Here is a 19397-nt window from a genome sequence, read left to right as displayed (position 1 = left end):
TGATCGATCGCTAACGACTCGAAGTGGACTGAAAGATCTCATAAAGTCATGCTTCATGCCCCAGTGCAAAGAAATTCAAGATTAGATGAGAAACAAATTTATTAACATCAGTCTGGAAAGGGTTATAATGACATTACTGAGGCTTTTGTACTCCAGGGTTTGGGAACCACTTCTGAAATTACTCAGTGATCAGGGTTCAGAAGAATGGACAGAAATGGCTTCAATTAAACAATTTCAACCACTGCTAACCAAAACGAACACGTAGGTCTTTCTGACATTTACCAGAAAAAGCATCTTAATGACTCCTTAGACTTCTGGGAAGGGATTCTGTGGACGTGGCACAAGTGGAAATCCTTTGAAGTCCCATTACATCTGCCATAAAACTAAAATGGGATTTGAGAAAAAGAATATCTCACCTACAGATGGGAGGAGGACCACAGGAAGGCGGCAGGGGGAACTCAAGTTTATTTTATTTATTTTTTTCCCACAAACTATCTCTCTCATACTGTTAGGACATAGTGAGAGTTTAAACATTTAGAACAATGTCGTTTTCTAAAAATAAGTGATTTTAAGAAATGACGCCATCTTTAAAAAGTCACATACTTAAACCGTCTCTGTTACATATTAACATTTGTCAAATACTCTGACACATTAAAGTGTGACAAAAAGCAAAATGAAGAAATCTGTGGTGGGATAAATACTTTTTCTCATCCCTTTGAGTATGAATATCCCAGAAATGTCTTTTTTTTTTTTGTTAAGAAAGTAAAGAAAAGACACAGTTGGATAACAACATCCAGCCCAGCAGTTCAGGATTAAGATTTCTTGGACTTTGGGTTTGTTTTTTGTTTTGTTTTTTTTGTTTGGTGAGATTTAAGGGTGTGGCGTTTTGTTGCCATTTGGACTCCAAACTATTAAAAACGACTTTTGAATTTGATGCAGTTGAGAAAAGACAAAGTGCTGCGGTTCAGGAGTGGGGTGGCTGTTGTGGCGCAGAGAGTCTTTTCAGTTAGGAGCAACCAGGGGTTAACGAGCAGTGTGAGAAAAACAGGCAGAGTTTGAGAAGGAGGGGGGAGGGAAATACACGCGCCCCCCCCCCCCCCCCCCCCCCCCCGCACACCCATATGCAAACACACTGTGAATCCCAGAGGAAGCTGAAGATGGTTTGCCCCCTTAGAAAAGGCAGCGGTTGTCCCGGCAGGTATCGCTCGGGCTCGATTGCTAAAACGTTGAAGGTATAGAAAAAATACTTTATGAAAAAAAAAAGCTTGAAATGTTTGTGTTTTTTACAGTTTAACATTTTTCAGACTTTTTTTTTTTTTTTTGGTCTAAGCTCCTTTATTTACTCACTTTTTATGGTATTGAGTCGAATACTTTTAACCCATCCAGTAAACCCACCAGCATGTAACAGGACAGGGTTGAGTAAAACACCTGCCATCTTCTACACACACACCCCGACACACACACACACACACCCACCCGAACACACACACACACATATAAACAGAGACTTGATGGACTCTCTCCCTTCTCACGCTAACAGAACAGGCAAGCAGGATCCCCTCTCAGCCTATTTATCGGGGCGGGGGGGTGAAGGGTGCGGGTTGGTGGGGGGAACAGACAGCATGGACTCACTCCATTGTTCTGGCTCGGTTTAAGGGATGGGGGTAGGCAGAGACGAGACCCGGAATAGGGATGGGAAATGGAGACCCCAACAATGCCACAGAGCCCCCCCACTGCTTTTCCTGCTTCTGAGAATGACCTGCTCTGACACAGCGGGGCGTAAAGGAGGAAAACTATCGTATAACTCGGCTGAAAGTGAACCCAAAGTGGTCAACGACCGAGTTCAAGACTGGAACCTGTGTTGGAGTCAAGTTTGAGTCTTAACAGGAAGCTTTTTCTGTGGTAAAAGTAGAAGTATACGACCTTCGCCATCAGATCTGATCAAGGCTAATTTACTCCTCGGTGTGTTGCCCTTGATCTCCTGTTCTGGAAAACACACAAAAACAACTGATTTTGTCGGGTTTTATCGCTACTTTTACCAAAAAACAGAAGACTAACATGCAGCAGCATTTTATGACGGATATGAAATGTACAGTGTCATCTTCCTTTTGCACAATTCTGTTAACTTTGTCGAGGACTAATAGTCTCCATCAATGGCTCGCCACATGCTGCCCTCTGGATACCTTTACTCTGAGATTTCAAAGGTTTCAGTCATTTCTAAATCTAACATCTGCCACAAGAGATAGAAGCTTGAACGCTCTAGAAGATAAAACCATGAAATGTTGATGTACTACATCAAGCCTTCTTGTTACCTGTAGAATGTCAAAATATAGTTTATTTACCCCAAATGAGATTGTTGTAACTCATGCCATCCACAATGACTCTTTCTTCAGAGAATCATTGTGGATGGAAGTGCTGTGGGCAGGAAGGATCTCTATTCTTGCAATAAAGTCTTGCTTTCTCTCGCTTCCCTACAGCTTGACTTTATGCATCTCTACTGCAAAACAGAAACAGTTCTGAATATGTCAAATGTTTGGGAATCAACACCAAAGATGCAGGAGGTTCTCTGGAAGCCACATTTGCAGATTACCTTCTTTGTATTGCGCTTTTTTCCATGGCATGACACATTTGTTGGCCTTAATAAAGTTTTCAGTGCGTGTGTGTGTTTTGCCAACAGCCTGTAGGCGTGCATTTGTGTGTGCTTTTGGCAGATCTTTCCAGCTGTGCTTTACTTTTTTCTCTTCATCGCGGAGCGTACAGCAGAGCTCTTTGTCTGCTGGTTTTGAACGGGGCGGGAGGTGAAGAGCAGTTTGTTCATAATGGATTATTGATTGGTCTGAGAATACACTGCCTATGCACTGAGTTGTTTCGTGTGTATGCGTATGTGTGCTCCGTACTCCATAGATCCCCTCTGTCTTTGTGAATGTCTCCACTTTATGAGCAACTGTAAAGAGTAGAGCGAGGATTTTTTTTTGTGTGTGTGTGTGAAGTGCTCTATGTGTGTAGGGGTGTACGTTTGTGTGTGAACCTCTGTACAGCTGACCAAGCTTTCAATGCTGCCTGTATGAAACACTGTCAAAAGCCCGCAGTGTGTGTACGTGGACTTTGAAAAGACGTGCGCGCACAAAATTAAAAGCCCCCTCTGTTTTTTGATTTTTCAGCTCCCCTAGATGTATGCGTGCATTTGTGTTGCTGTTCCAACAGAGCTCTCAGTCTCTGTTACCCCCCCAACCCCACAACTGCGTATTTTCTTTATAGCGTTCCTCATCCTCCGCTCTGACGCGTGTGGGAGGAAGAATGATCCCGTCGTGGCTAAAGGATGACCCCCACGAGAACAACCTGGAGTCGTTACCACTGATAAGTTGACAGAGTGAGTCAGTGTGTTATGAGAGCCAATCCCCACACCCTGGGGGTGCAGGAGATTTGTGCCAGAGCTTCCTTTTGAGATGATTGCCATGATGAAGGACGTACCCTGGCTACAGGACAGAGTTTTTATCAAAAAAAACCCAAAACAAACAACAAACAGAACGAAAGAAGAATTTCACTTTCAGAAACATTTTGTGTAAAACTTAATTAAAAAGATGTCTGTACTGGAATGTCCTCTTACCAACTTCCTGCAAAATATGGAAGCAAAATCTGAACCCTCTAGAGGGAGCTGTTGAGTCAGCAGAGGTTCTTTTCGTACTCATCCCGAGTTCATGCCTCCAGGGAAATGCACTATCAAGCAGTTGGTTGTGACATTACGTCTTATTGGTAACAAGTTGTTTTCATGCTTTTCTCAAACCATTGTGGTTATAATAATAATAATAATAATAATAGAGAAATGTTGAAAACTCGTTTTTTGTGTGTTCTGACAAGTGAGACTGTCACAAAGCTAATAATTTGATTGTAATACCAAGACTAATCCATGATATGCATTTTTAGTACTACAGAGATTCTTTTAAGGTACGTGTCAAACTCAAGGCCAGCGGGCCAAAACTGGCCCGTCATAACTGTGGTCCTTTGAGGTCTGTGGCAGGCTGGCCCTGGTAGAACTTCAGGATGACAATGTGCTTGAATATTATTTTATGAGTCAAATTAAATCTGTGCCAAATTACTTCAATGTTAAATGTCTAATATTAGAAGTACACATTGAATGCGGAGAAAGTTCTATTTTAGTTTTTAGTACCTCAACTCATTCTGCCTCAAACTGCCTTTTCCGGACATTAATGATCTCGACGTGGCACCGAAATGAAAACGAGCTGTTTTAGGGCGACTGGTTAAAGATTGCGTAAAGGAAATCAGTAACAGTGTGGTCATATTTTTCTTGTAGAAATCTGTAAACAAGAAAAAAAAAGAAAAAGAAAAAAAAAAGCCTTATTGAGAAGTTCTGCTTCAGCTAAGCACTTATGTATGGAAAAAACATAAAAAGTAGGTGTCGACAAGAAAACCCTTCCTACAAGTGTTAATGTCCTTGATGGGGGTATGTAGTGTGGATTAAGTCGAGCAATTAGTCGGAGCGCGGTTTTCTCCACGGTGTGAAAAAGAATCAGATCCAGGCGAATGTGTTCAGCAGTTCAATTTCTGTGTTTCTGGAAAATGTGACTCATGAAGTGACAGACAAGAGTCAGCAGGAGGTGGCAATGGGCTCTGACTAATTTCTGGTTGACAAAACGTCTGACTGTTCAGCCGCTAGTCTGATTTTGTGATGTTTTCTGAGAGTCACCAGGTCCCTACAAGAGATCAGGACCAAGATAAATGGGAGTAGTGTGTAAGCCTGTTACAATAAGCAATAAACCAATTAATCTCATGATAAATTAAGACGAGCTCAATCATTTCCATTTGCATGATTGCATGTTTTTCTCGTGTTTCTGTGTTTCTACCAAAGACTGAATCTCAGAAGAAGTTTGTTTAGGGAGACTTAACTATGTATTGTATTTATTGTTTTGGTTGTTTTGTTAATCTTTTTGATATTTAAAATGTCTTAGTTGCTCTTTCAGAGGGTGTACTTGCATTATTATGCCTTTATATTACTTGAAAATGATCTCAGGACAATAATATTATTGTTTATCGCAACAATTTCTGGGACGATTTTTTGTTTGGCAAAGTTTGTTATCATGACTAACAAACTTTACCGGCCTACTAGTGTGTAATATAATGTTTTTTTTTATTTTTTATTGTTTTATTGAAGCAGACAGAAGCAATGCCTTAATTACATGGGTATGAAAAGTTTTGTTTATGGACGTAGGAGGGAATGAGATGGCGGGTAGCTGTATGAACTGGTGAAGGGGCAAAGTGGCCTGGAGCGTTAAGAGTAGGTAAAAACAAACACAAACGTAACGCTGTAAACGGCTCCTCTTCTGGGCTTCACGGACAATTTAACGGTGCTCGTTTCAAGATTCTCTCCAGATGTGGACCTCACAAGTCCGCCCCAAACAGAAGTAGCCGGGCCTGCTTCGTGTCGGCCCACTTGTGGATGGGAAAAATCCCGAGCGGATTTCCTGCTCTCGCCCGTCCCTCCGCCCACTGCGCCCCGGCGCTCGGCTAGCGGGGCAGAAGAGAGCCTGAGCTCGCTCGGATGGAGGTGGTGGCGGGGGTCGGGGGTTGTGGTTTGTTTCTGTTTGACACAGCAGTCATCATCAACTGAGCGAAGGGCTCCATTCAGTCCCGGTGACTCGTGATAGGCCTGCTCAAGTGTTCATTAGTGGCAAGGTGCTCAACTGAGGTTGGACAGGTCACGGTGTTTAAGGGTGATTATCTTCCTGCAGGCTCAAGAGAAACAGGTGTTAAATGTTGGGACGGGTGGAACATTTGCACTCGGAAATAAAAGACCAATTGCCGTTCCAGTTGGGGTTAAACACGGCCAGTTTTATTCGAAATTTTTTTTTTTACCTTTTTGTTTAGGCTGTCTCTGCACGGAAGACTTGTGAAGAAGCATTATTTTATTTTTTATGAAAGAAAAACAGGTTTCCCAGCAGTTTTTGTTTTTGGTTAATCTTTTGAAACATCTTCTCATTTTTGATGACTCCAGCGATTAGTAATCTTGTTCATCTCTCCTGGACATTCCCCCCCCCCCCTCTGTAAGCCATTTATTATTTTTTTTTCTCTTTAGCCACAGTTTTCAGGGGCCCACATTGTTTCCCCTCTGGTGGATAATCTGATTACATTTCAATTTGCACGTGACTGTCTGGTGGAGGACAGGCTTACTGCTGCATCGTCTGAACGCTGGTCAGTGAGGCTATTTAATGGGAAATAAGATCATTATCCCCTCATCTTTTTTAGCACCAGAAGCAGAAGAAACGAGAAACATTAGGATGTGGAGACAGAGAGCAGATGGAATGGGGAGCATTTGGATTGTTTTTTTTAATTATTATTATACTGTTGTATGTTATTTATTGCTGTGGCATAATCTCACTGAAATTATAAGAAAAATCAGAAATTTAGGAACATTTAGTTGGAGAGAAAATCCCAAGGATTATTATTATTTTATTTTTTTTTTATAAAATTCTTTACACCCTGTTATTGAAACACTTCTAATAAAACAAATATGGAGATTCACATTATTTTTAATATGGAAATTTAAGCATAACGTTTTAAAGTCACTAATAAATGACTGTTGAACCCTGTTTGTCTTAGGCACTCTTGAAAATGCACAAGAAAACGTGCCATTCAAAAGCGAGGCGTGTGATTGATCTTCAAAGTTCAGGAAATGATTATTAGAGAAAAAAGCTACTCATTGAAAAGATTAAAAAGTTGAAAGCAAATCGAAACACAAGGACGGATAAGGATCCATTTTTATCTTATCGCCACCCACAGAGAGCTGGACCGTAAGGGAAGTAAAATAAATCCCTCAAGTTCACTTTTAGAAAACAGTTGTGTGTTTTGGAAAACTTTAAACAACCCCTCTGCCCCACCATCATGAATGTAAACTTGTGAAGTTAACCAAACGCTGCCAGGAATTTCACTGTAAGGTTGTGGTTTGGACAGTTGAGGAGAAGGTTGAATTTTTCAGGAACAAAAACTCAAAGTGGATCTGGGATGACGATGCAGAAAAGCACCTAATGCCCACCGTTACGTATGCTGGGGAACATATGTGATGCTGTGGACTAGTCAGTGGTTCTTCTTACTTGAAACTTCGGCCTCTTTGATCAGCACATGCTCAATGTAGTTCTGATGGACTTTCCATTTTAAAAGTATGAGAATTCAAAATTGCCAAATGAGCGCAGTCATAAAATAATCAACATTCTATGAAAAGTCTCCAGAGCTAATGCCTATCAAAAATCTGTGAGATTTTATATTTGACAAAATGTAGCCATGTTGGCAAAAGGTATTTTATTTCTGAATTTATTGAGTATTTTTTTTACCAGTGAAAGTAAATTTTTTTCTTAAATTTACAGTGTAAGAATATGCCATAAAGTGCATATTATTACATATGGCAGCGTATTATGTGTTCCTTATAAGGGTTATACATAAAAATATGTAAAAAATAGATTTAGTTCTCTTATATGCAGAAGTAAAAATGCCACCAACCATTTACTTTCTCAGAATTAGTAATTCGGCGTATGAAACAGATGGACACATCCACTTATTCTTTAAAAAGGCCATTTTTATAACTTTATTTCACTTGTGTTGGAAATTGTAAACAGGTCAGATAACAAATATGGATCTTAATGCAATGCAGAAGAAAAACACCTTTCCTGACTTTTCCCTGGCGTCTCCCATTAGTGTAAATATTCTGCCAGCTAATGGCTCTTCATGATGTTTATTTACATCGAGTCCAACAGTTATTCACATGGAAAACGGAGGCTGGAGGTGATGCGTCATCTATGATTTTCCTGTGTGGAACATGAACAGAACAGATAGACTGTTTCTGATCACACTAGCTCCCTGATACAAAAGAAAAAAGCAGCAATAACTTAAACCACTGTCATATTTTTTTTTTTTTGGCTGTTTACATTGTTTTTATTGCTATACGTAACTGAAAACGCTTCACTTGTTTGGTCCTGTTTATGTGTTTCAGATAGGAAGCTCATTTGGGGTGCACTGCCTCCTACCTCGATTTCCCATTTAAATAATTGATGGCTTCTTTGTAAAGACCCACCCAATGCAAACATGGCCGCACCTTTAAAATGTTCCCTGACCACATAGACTGTTATAACATTGTTAAATCTGAATCGCTTTAGGAAGCAAGAAGTGTGCATTCGTCTTGGTTCCTCTTGATAGTAGGTGTTGGCTTTGGACTCTGGGACTAGCTAATCTAGATTTAACCTCAATGAAGACAAAAGAAAATTATCCACTGCATGCATCACCTGCGTAAACCCTTTAAACAGAACCACACTTGAAAACTAACGAGCTGTCTCTTCGTATCACTTTATTTTTGTGGGACACCTGAGGGACAGTTTATCATTGTGGGGAAAATAACTTGGGTAGAAAGAGTGAAAAGCAAACCAACCTGACAGTAGTTGAGAAATCCTTTTGGACGAAGGTAAAAATCTGAAAGCCACTTTGGTTCATGCACTCTTTTAGGACTCGCTGACAGTTTAAAGGGAGATTTAAATTGTCCTCTTTTCTCTTTAGAGCTTTTTTTCAGTACCTTAAGAGGTCTGGTTTTGATAACATACTTTGCTTCTAAAGAATGTCAGCCACATCTGCACTGGCGGTGGCGCTTCTCGCCTGTTGGAAGTAAGCTTCCCGGGAACAATCCCAGTATGCCATTGAGGCGCTTTCCAGCAGCCAGTACCAGACCAGATAGATAAGAGGCTCTGGTGCAAGGGTAGTCATTTTCATTGCAAGAATTTAAGACATATGATTGTTCTCCTCCCCCACCTTATCCTCTTGTGATTATGATCAATTATCCACTTGTAATTAGAGCCTGGCAGTAACTGAGCTTATGGGCTCTGACACTCTGTGTAATAGCCTGTAATAATGTTGTCAGTCACATTTCATATAGTCCACGCGCACAGGCAGGCTTCTCGTGGAAATTTCTTTTAACATTTCCATTGTTTAGTGATAAAAATAGCTGGCTACACGAGTAAAATGTGCCGCTTTGATCGATTAAATGGTCATAATGACCTTTTAGATGAAGCAAAAATGATGAGATTTACATTTAATCTGGCAACTTTCAGACCAAAAAAACAAAAAAATGTGCACGAATCAGAACACGGTGTTGAAAAGTCCGACCGTGTACTGAGGGAAAAGTGCTCTGGTGGCGTGATATTAGTCAACGCTGTTGAAGTCTCAATGCCTATCTGTATTTCTCTTTCTGTTTGACTCGCGCCCCGACCTCATTCAGACTCCCGTTTGAGAAACGGAGCAAAGCAAACTGTCTGAAGAGCCACTTCCTGTTGTGTACTTAAGATCCCTGTCATGTGATAGCGTCAGTTGATGGAGGCGTGCGAGGAGGGGAGGGGAGCGCGGAGGGAACAGGGTGGCACTGCTGCTGATCTTGCTGATGTGCACACAACTACCATTCCCCCTCACCTCAGCCATCACCCTAATTGTGTAAAGTGTTGACTCAGCCGCTGTGGCATCAAGACCCTCCAACCCCCCCAGGCCGTGCACCACTAAGGCACAATCACAGAGCCATCATGTAGGCCTGAATAGCAGCGGTGCACAACACTAGCTCCATTTTATTGGCTTTGTATGTTTGCTTGGTGTTTATTGGCCGTCTTTTACGCTACCACTGCAAATGTGTGTTTTGACCTACAGTGATGGTCAACTTTTGATCTTTAATCTACCTAGGATTAAGCAAACAGCTCGCAGATTCTGCCAACAATACATTTTTGGTCAACCTGTCTACATATTAAAATATCGGATTAGCTTTATTGATTTTGAAGCTAAAGTGACACAGATTTATTAACAATTTCTCTGTTTCTTTCCCCTTTTGTCTCCTTTCAACTCTGCAGGTCCTGTGATGAAAATTTCACTGTGACACATGTGTGGAAATACACTAAAACTAAGGCTAACGAAGGAGTACAAAAAGGATTGTGGATCAGCAGAAACTGAGAAAAATACCCTTAATCGACAATGACTATTAGGACCTGAAAAAGAAACTGATATGTTGAGTTTTTACTTGAGTTCATTGACTTTATTAGTATCTTGAGATCTGAGTGTGGCGTTTTAACTGACAGGACTGATACAGAAATACATCCCTAGATGTACTTCTCTAGATAGCAGTGATTTCCAATGTTTCTGAACCTGTGAACAACCAGGTACAAAGGGAGGTTTCATCCATACCATGAATCCTAGAGACAGCGTAGAGCTCATGGAGACCCAAGAGAAGCTGACTGGCAAAAAAGCCAACACTGAAAAGGAGTTTCAAGGCGAGGATGACAAAATCCCAGAGGCATACAACTGCAACATCTGTGGACGCAGCTTCCCTTTCCTCAGCTCGTTCTCGCAGCACATGAGACGCCACACGGGCGCACGCCCTTATAAATGTCCCTACTGTGACCACAGGGCATCTCAGAAGGGCAACCTCAAAGTCCATATCCGCAGCCACAAACTGGGCACGCTGTCCAGCCACCACTCTAATGAGGACGAAGAGGGCGGAGCAGAGGAAGAGGAGATGAAGGTTTCCGAGGGTCTGGATGGAGGCACCAGTCCAACTAAGAGCAGCTCTGCCTGCAACAAGATGATCAACGGGGATGTCGGAGAGGAGAGTCGAAGGAAAATGCCTGCACGGAGCATGAAAAGAGAAAAGTCTGTCAGCAACCAGCGGCCGTATTGTTGCCGCCTGTGTGGGTACGAGGCCCTGCGGGAAGACCAGCTCCTGAGCCATATTGAGAAAGTTCACATAACAGCAGACGCAGAAGAGGACACAGTTACGGTTAAGGAAGAGGTCATTACCGAGCCTGATACCGTCCAGCCGCAATGCGATGGGACATTCCCCTGCGAGACCTGTGGCCAGGTGTTCAGCCAGGCCTGGTTTCTGAAGTCACACATGAAGAAACACGCCGGAATCCTTGACCACTGCTGCCGAATATGTGGAAGAAGGTTCCGCGAAGCTTGGTTTCTCAAGTCTCATATGAAAACCCACAATACCAGGTCCAGGTCTCGCTCCAAAGCAGATTCGGCAGAGCCTCCCACCACTATAAATGACGTAGCACAGGATCCCGACATAACGACAACTTCTGTTACATCTGTCTATCAGATGTGCTCGAAATGTGGGAACCTTTTCCACAGCAAAGAAAGCCTGAGAGCCCACGATAAAGTTCACAGTCCTAATTTTGGCAGAAAATCCCCAGTTCACTGCAGGTCTACTGATGATGTGGATTCACCAGCTGCGAAGAGACGTCTCCTGGAATACTTTAACCTACAATGCGTTGAGGGAAAGACGCCGGGTGAAGAGGAGGACAGCGAGAAAAGGACTCTTGGTCAAAGAATTCCAGAACTAGATCCAGTTTGCAGCTACCAGGCTTGGCAATTAGCCACTAAAGGAAGAGTTGTGGAGCCAGTGGAGCCAAGTTACAAACTTTCATATGGCGGAGGGAGCATGGAGGACGAAGCCCTTACTGATGCTGCAGTGGTTTATGAGAAGGAGAACAGTCGTTATGTCTTGCAAGGCCAAGAAAAACGCAGCTCAGGGAGACGCAGCAGTTCAGGGTTGGGAAGCCACACATCTTCAGGCGACAGGACACCGGAGAGCCTCAGCGACTCAGAGTACCGCCCTTCAAGTCGACAGGACAAACGGCGACCATCCCAGTCACAAGCGTCTTCTTCCAAGTGCAAAGAGTGCTTCGAGTGTGGCAAGATGTTCCGCAGCCGCCATCAGATGATCGTCCACCAGCGGGTTCATAGGAAGGATGGCGGCAGGGCGCCAGCGGGAGACAAGGAAAGAACTGGAAGGGATAATCAGTGGGGACCTACCAGTGACCCGGAGTCCGGTTCCCCCAGCAGACCCAGCACCCCAGGGTATGGAGATTCCCCACCTGCGTCGACGCTTGGAGATCAGGCTTCTGAGATGGGAACCTCGAACTCTGGAGAAATTGAAGGTTAGTCAGTAACTTTTGACTTTTTAGATTCTCTTTTATACACAACAAAAATCCTTTACATAACAGAGGTAGAAAACAGTAACGAGAAAAATAACACTGTCATTACAGGTAAATAAAAAGGATTTGCTAGTAAGTACTTGCCTTACCTTATGGCTTCTAGTGCTCTGCATTAGCCGCTGAAACTGGAACAAACTCTGTCAGCAGTTATAATTGCAGAAAAGACTGTAGACCTCATTAAGTCTCCCACTCGATACCTCTGTCACTCTGATGTAAACAACTAATGATGAAGAATGCTCGGCTTATCAGTCTCTTTGGAGTGGGCACTGGAGCCACCATGTGGTGAAATGCCCAAACTCCATCAGTGTGAGTTGCACTTTTAAAAAAAATGTGCTGTTTAAAAATACTATCAAACAGATCGCACAGCTTCCAGTTCTGCTGGCGAGTTTGTTGACATTATTATGTAATATGAACCAGCTGTAAACGTCACAGTTTAACTGAAGCTCTTCTTCCTGACGGCACTTCAGCAGTACAAAAGGCATTTTTGGAATGCCAATCATTTTTACCGCCTTTGTAGCCCAGTGACACTACGGCGTAAATGGAAAAATGAAGAAGGAAAGACAAAAGCAAACATAACCATTACTGAAAAATGCTCAATGATGGATTGTAATATGTGTTTTTTCTAATATTTCTGCATAACCTGATGCATTTGTTTATATTAGCAAAGAAACAAGGCGATCGTCTCCGCTCTTCCCAGCTGGTGCTGACATTCTAAAATAGCTGCAACATTTCTTCAGGCCCAATTGAGCTGTGTGCTATTTCAGGTCTTCCTGTCTCAGGAAACTAACCCCCCTTCTCTCCCCCTTTAGATCTCTGTGTGAATATGCTTTTCACATACTGTTATATCTTTCAGCTACTTAAGCATCCTTTTATGTTAATGTTAAAACAAATTGCTGTGAGAGAGAGTTATCAACATGAGGGGGAACAAATAAAAGGGATTGTTGCACTTGGGCGTTCCCAGGCAGAGGCATCTCCTTTCTAGTAGTACTTTGAAGTATAGATCTTTTTTTTTCTTCTTGGTTTATCTCTGTATGTCTACAGACATGCACAATGTCCTGATATTAATATTTGGTTTTGTATTGATGAGTGACATTTTTTAAATTACTTACTCTTGGTATTTTGTAGTTCCGACAAGAACTTGTTTCCTGACTAGACAAAACTTTGATTAATGTGGAAAACCATTTTTTTCAATTACAAGGCTGTGAACGCCACCTTGTGGACAATTGAGGGAGTTGCACATCAGAGAACTTTATCAGTTCAATGAAACAGATGTAAGCAACAACAATAAAAAATGTACAATTGAAATTTCTGCAGAGGATCTTAAAAAACATAATAATAATAATAATAATAATAATAATAATAATAATAATAATAATAATGATATAATGATGATGATAATAAGACATTATTATTGTTATTATAATGATTATTATGATAATAGCCATTATAATTATATTATTATATTTATAATATAATTATTATTATAATGTCATTATTATGACCATTATCATTATGGTCATAATGATAATAATATAGTAAAAATCCAAAGTCATATCCATCAATATTTATCATCTTGCTACAACAAACCTAACAAATGTGTTTATTATTTGATTTATGCGTGGTGTTGAACTGGAAACTAATCTTAAGGTGACCTTTAAGTCAGATTTTATATTGGGCTACACTGACCCCTGGTGGATATTTACTATATATTATATTGGGTAAATATAAATGTATTTTGTCTGCATCCAGACAAAATACAGATAAATCTGGAGGACTGTTGCCGGAGTTAGATTGGTACATTAAACATTGTTTAGTTTGTCGTGCCTGATTTTAGTAACTATGTTTTTTTCCCTCACAGATGAAAAACCGTACATCTGCAGCCTTTGTGACTTTGTCACCGCAGATTCACAGGCTTACTTCACCCATGTTCGTGTACAACACCAGGCTGCCTCCAAAGACAGACCCAGCCCTGTCCCCAGTCCCAGCTCCACCTCAGACAGAGGGTCCCTCAGCAGTTATCCCAAATTTAAGAAAGCTTTTACTCCAGGGCTAAAAACCTCTCCGAATGCTTATCTCTCTGCTCGTCCTTCTTCATCTGATCCTGCCATGATCCCGATGGATTTATGTGTGAGAGCCAATGGGATCAGGGGCGTAGCCTCCATAACTTTAGATAAAAAGAACCTCCCAAGCCATAAGTGCTCCTTCTGCTCTCACTCCACCCGCTACCCAGAGGTGCTCTGGATGCATCAGACCGTGGCTCATCGCATCAATAGCAGCAGCTCCAATCTGGCTCCGAAATGGGCTATTAAGAACAACTCTAAGACCTCCAGGAACAGCTCTTCGTCCTCAAAGAGACGCACCGGACCTCCACCCGTACTGGAAGGGAAGGAATGTCAGCCGCTCCCTCCGACGGTGCAGAGCCAGCGGACGCGGCCTCCTACCTGCACCAGTGAGGTTGTAAAAAAGAGCAGGCCGGTCAGTCACGCAGTCACCCCGTCATCATCTTCTACGCCTTGTACACCATCCTCAAGAATCTCTTCATCCGCAGCTGGCAAGCAGGTTGGGAGAGTCCCCGTGCGGCCAGTTAGCAGCAGCAGCAGCAGCACCAGTAAACGTATGGACGACCAAAGTCAGCGCTTCAGACCCAAGGCGGAAATCTATCCTCGTGTCAGTGCTCAGGCACCTTCTGGCTCTTTGGAGAAGAACACCGGGAGCCGCTCTCGACCGCCTGCATCAGGCCTCAGCTCCTCCGGACCATCCAGGATGGCAGACCGCTACATGATGCCTCAGGAGGGCCTGGGCTTCATGCTGTCCAACCAACACAGCCTCTCAGAATACAGCCGAGCTCGGGGCTCCCCTCATCAACCTCATCAATCCCAAATCCACAGTCGGCCAACCCCTTCAAGACCCATCGCCATCAACCACTGTTTGCCCACAACGCACAACTACGGCATCTCCCAGACACAGGGAGCCGTGGCGCAGGCCTCTTCCTCCCCCTCATCGTCTTCGATACCCTCAGAGAGCCGTAGGGATGTGAAGCAAGAGCCAATTGGAGAGACACCAGACACCTCAACTGACGTCCTGGGCTACCTTAAGAAATACAACCCGCACAATCTGGCTCCTTTCTACCACCACTGGGGTGCGGCCAACTCTCTGATGGACCCTACAGGTAGAAATTACTCATTAACCACACTCTGTTCATACATTTACACCAAATTGTTATGCTTCTACAATGAAAAGTGCTTTCTTACATGAAATTCCCCATCATCAGCTCACATAAAAGTTGCTTCAAGCAGCTGATCTTAGAGAAAATGTCAAGTGTCAGAAGGAATAAAGAAATGTTTACTGAAATTGGATGGCTTGCTTCTGAGCCCTTTTGAACAAAAATACCTGGCAGAAGAAAAATCTATAAAGAGTGTGCGCTACCTTGCCGCTCTCCCCTTCTGGCGAGGAGCCACTCGCGCCGTGCTCAGACTTTTACAGAAATGTAGATGCGCACGAATGATGAAACGACACCATCTCCTGCAGAACTTACCGGTGTATGTGTTTCTGCCTTGAAACTCCTGTCAACTTGATGGAAATGGTGGGTGTAACCAGGAAAGAGCTAAACTCTAACCCAGGGGTGTCAAACTCCAGTCCTCGAGGGCCGCTGTCCTGCAGTTTTTAGATGTGCCACAGGTACAAAACACTGGAATGAAATGGCTTAATTACCTCCTCCTTGTGTAGATCAGTTCTCCAGAGCCTTAATGACCTAATTATTCTATTCAGGTGTGGCGCATCAGAGGCACATCTAAAAGTTGCAGGACAGCGGCCCTCGAGGACTGGAGTTTGACACCTGTGCTCTAACCCTTGACCTGCCTGGTAGATGCAGTAAAACATAACCTCATGATAATACCACCACCAGCGTGTCTCATGGTGGGTTGGTATTACGAGGTGACGTAGCGATCCATATGTAAGCCCAGAACACTTTTTGAACGCATCACTTTGACCCACTTGTCCTCCCACATGGTATGTGGCAAACTTTAAGCAGAAATTCCCACGACTTTCCTTCCAAAATGGCTTTCTTTGATTCTGCCAGCTGAGCTGTGAATCTCCATCACAGTTCTATAGAATAGAATAGAATAGAATAGAATAGAATAGAAATACTTTATTCATCCCAGCAGGGAAATTACTTCGCAGTTACAGCATAGAGACAAGACACAATAACAACTACCACTGAGTAGTAGTTGTAGATAAAATAAAAGATAAAAATAAAATATAAAATGCTATAAATTGTAAAATATAAAATGCTGTTAATATAAAAAGCAACTTAAGAGCAGTCCTTGCAAGATTCTATCAAGTCAAGTTTATTTATAAAGCACATTTCAGTGACAAGGCAGTGCAAAAATACCTTCAGTCACCAATTATGAAACAAGCAATAAATATTACACTTTGTCAAACACCATCATCAAAATCATCAAGCAAATACACATCAAATATATTGATGGATGTTCCAGTTACTAGGAATCAACGGGAAACTCAGTGGTTCAGTCTTTGCAGTTTTCCTGGACGTTTGTTCCAGATTTATGGTGCATAGAAGCTGAACGCTGCTTCTCCATGCTTGGTTCTGGTTCTGGGGAGGCAGAGCAGATGAAAACCAGAAGACGCGAGAGGTCTGGAAGGTTGATACAGCAACAGCAGATCTTAAATGTATTGTGGTGTTAAGCCGGATTTTTTAATCTCCACCCATCCATTTTATGTACACCCTTGTCCCCTGGTGAGGTCGGGAGGATGTTTTAAACTGATAAAAGTATTTTAAAGTTTATTCTTTGAGCTACAGGATGCCAGTGGAAGGACTTTAGAACTGGGGGAATGTGTTCTATCTTGCTAGTTTTAGTGAGAGCATGAGCAGTGAGGTTCTGGATCAGCTGCAGCTGTCTGTTGCAGTAATCAACGCAACTAAAGACAAACACATGGACGAGTTTCTCTACATCTTGATCATTTAACCCTAGAAAGGTTGTTCAGGTGACAGCAGGCTGACTATGTAACTGTCTTTATGTGACTAAAGGGTTTCTAGCTGTAGTAACTGAAATCTACTATGAAAATCTCAGGTTGTCTTATTGCAAAGCAGTCATCATTTCATTTCCACTCCACAGAAATGTGCGCCTTTGTGTTGTTCTGTCACATAAAACCCCCATTAAGCGCGCTAAAGTTCCTGGTTGGACTTGAATGTTCTTGGGTTTAAGATGTAAAAGCAGGAGCAGTGCGTAGATAACATTTGTCTTTTTTTCTAACCGTGAAAGACGCGAGAAAACCTTTTCTGCTCTCAGGTCTGCGAGGCATTCACGGACCCCCGCTCCACTGTTCCAGAAAGCTGTCACAAACTGTTTGGGTCACGGCGCTCCGCCTGATGAAGAGACTCGCGCAGAGGAAAGCGAACAAACAGAAAAGGGAGGCAAAAAAACCCCCCCAAAAAAACAAGAGAGAGATGAGACAGAATAATTACCCCACCAGCTGCTTTGGAAATGGTCATTACCCAACATCCGTAATATTTGCCCAGTTTGGGTTGTGTCTCTGAGGTCAAGCGGGGCTGTACGGAGCCAGGGGTCAGAGACAACAGCCCCAGAGCAGACGTGTGACATCGCTGTCACCCGTCCAGGCGCATATCGTCACCATCTGCCTTAGCCCTTTGAGTCACATGCTATAAAGTGACCTTTTTTGAGCAACTGAGTCTTTCTCCTGTTTCCCTCTGTAGTATGTGCCGACGTGTACGTGCGCGCGCGTGTGTGTGTGTGTGTGTGTGTGTTGGTGCGCTTGTGTTTTCTGTCCAGCTCTGTCTTGTCTTTCATTAGTGCGTCAGTGAGAAGGGCTGGCGGCCCAGAGTGGAAGTGGAGTATCCAGAGGCCAGCAGTCGGGCTGCCAGAGACACTCTCTTTCACCTCTTCCACCTCTCTGTCCTCCTTGTTCCTGCTGTGCCCCCTGCCCATTCACTCGCCGCCCCCTACCAACACAGAAACATTCATCATAAACAGCTACTAGGTACTAGTCCAGGTATACGCACAGGGGCGATCCTCGTCCGCTGGAGGCTTTGGAGGCATTAAGCGCCACGAAGCCTCGGGCTTGTTATCCGTCAGCAAGAGAGGTCGTAGGGGTGTACGTGTGTGTGTTTGTGTGTGTCTGTTACGTCCAGAATGTCATTAAATGGATGCAAGAAGTTTAAAATGCCCCATGCAAATGTTGCCCCTGCTTCCAATATTGAAAGCGAACTGGAAAGAAGAATCTAGCGTTGGTTGCAGAAATGGAGCTGGTTGCACAAAAGGCACCAAAATGGGTTTTGAAAATGCACAAAAAAAAAAAGTCCTACTTCATGTTGACAACCGACTCCTGGAGCCTGCCAGGTCAATGCCAGGCAATAGTATTGACACAGGTCAGCACAAATTGGTGCATAGCTGCAAACTAGAAGGAAAATGATAGCTTATAGTGCATGTGTGTTCAGCTCCCTTTACTCCCATAGCTCTAAATAAAATCAGCTGCACCCATTTACCTTCAGCTGCTGTGAAATGAGAAAATAAAATCCACCTCTGTTTAATTTAATAGTTCTGTGAAGGCCTCAGACGTTTTGTAGGGCGCATTCACACCAGCTCTGTTTAGTGCGCTTTAATAGAACTCTGGTTTGTTTGTCTAGCAAGTCAATTTCATTTGGGGAAGTGTGTATGCGCAATCAAACCAAAGAGCGAACTCTGGTCCACCTAAAAACCTAGCTCCCAGTTCAGTGAGGGTGAACTCTAGTGCGGTTTGAATACATATCCGAATGTCAAGAAGACAGGAGTCTGCTCCAAAAACAGGAAGCTGACTAAAGCACAGGGTATTGTGGGTATTTTGCAACCAAAACAAACAAAATGCTTAGTGAGAAAAAATTTTGAGTCTTTTGCCAAGGACTGCTAAAATGTCACAACACTCCATTTTTGCTTGCATTTCGAGAAGAAGAAAGTCACACTTATGTCTTCTTCACAGGATTTTGTGTCGTTTCCTTTAGTGGTTTTTGGTGCAGCGCCACCACAGGCGAGGAGGGCAACTGGTTGCTGAAAGTGTTTGACAGTGCAGTGTGAAAGCGAACCACAATGTTCGCTTTCACGATTGGCTCGATTGGGAATTTTGGTTCCCAATCCAGCCAAGTCTACCAGACTATCAAGTGTGAAAACACCTTTAAAGAGCGTAGGAGAGCAAACAGCATCAAGAAACCCAAGGAAGACAGAAAACCAGAACAACATGTGGAGAAGTTTATGGCATGTTCTAAAAAAAACTTCTGAGCTTTGTACATGCCAAAATAGAAACGCAACTGCAAACCTACCGAAAGTTTAGGCAGCTCAGGTGGGAAAATGTCAACTG

At 42.9% G+C, this 19397-nt stretch overlaps 1 protein-coding gene across 6 annotated transcripts in view; it reads left to right on the top strand.

Moving 5' to 3' along the window:
• Nucleotides 1-19397, top strand: part of znf516 (zinc finger protein 516) — a 58323-nt gene that overhangs the window by 26097 nt on the left and 12829 nt on the right. For 3 of the 6 annotated variants that reach the window (XM_032558527.1, XM_032558525.1, XM_032558531.1), the window contains exons 2-3: nucleotides 9885-11972; nucleotides 13888-15198. In XM_032558527.1, the coding sequence (XP_032414418.1) occupies nucleotides 10217-11972; nucleotides 13888-15198 (3067 nt within the window). In that variant the 5' untranslated portion in view covers nucleotides 9885-10216. Of the gene's footprint in view, nucleotides 1-3258; nucleotides 3371-9884; nucleotides 11973-13887; nucleotides 15199-17338; nucleotides 18601-19397 lie in introns of those variants that run through there. The other 3 variants (XM_032558528.1, XM_032558529.1, XM_032558530.1) reach the window with 2 other exon arrangements.

Source organism: Xiphophorus hellerii, chromosome 3, assembly GCF_003331165.1.
Source record: "Xiphophorus hellerii strain 12219 chromosome 3, Xiphophorus_hellerii-4.1, whole genome shotgun sequence".
Taxonomy (NCBI): domain Eukaryota; kingdom Metazoa; phylum Chordata; class Actinopteri; order Cyprinodontiformes; family Poeciliidae; genus Xiphophorus; species Xiphophorus hellerii.
Note: the sequence above shows the minus strand (reverse complement) of the source record. Positions and strands in the feature narration are given on the sequence as shown.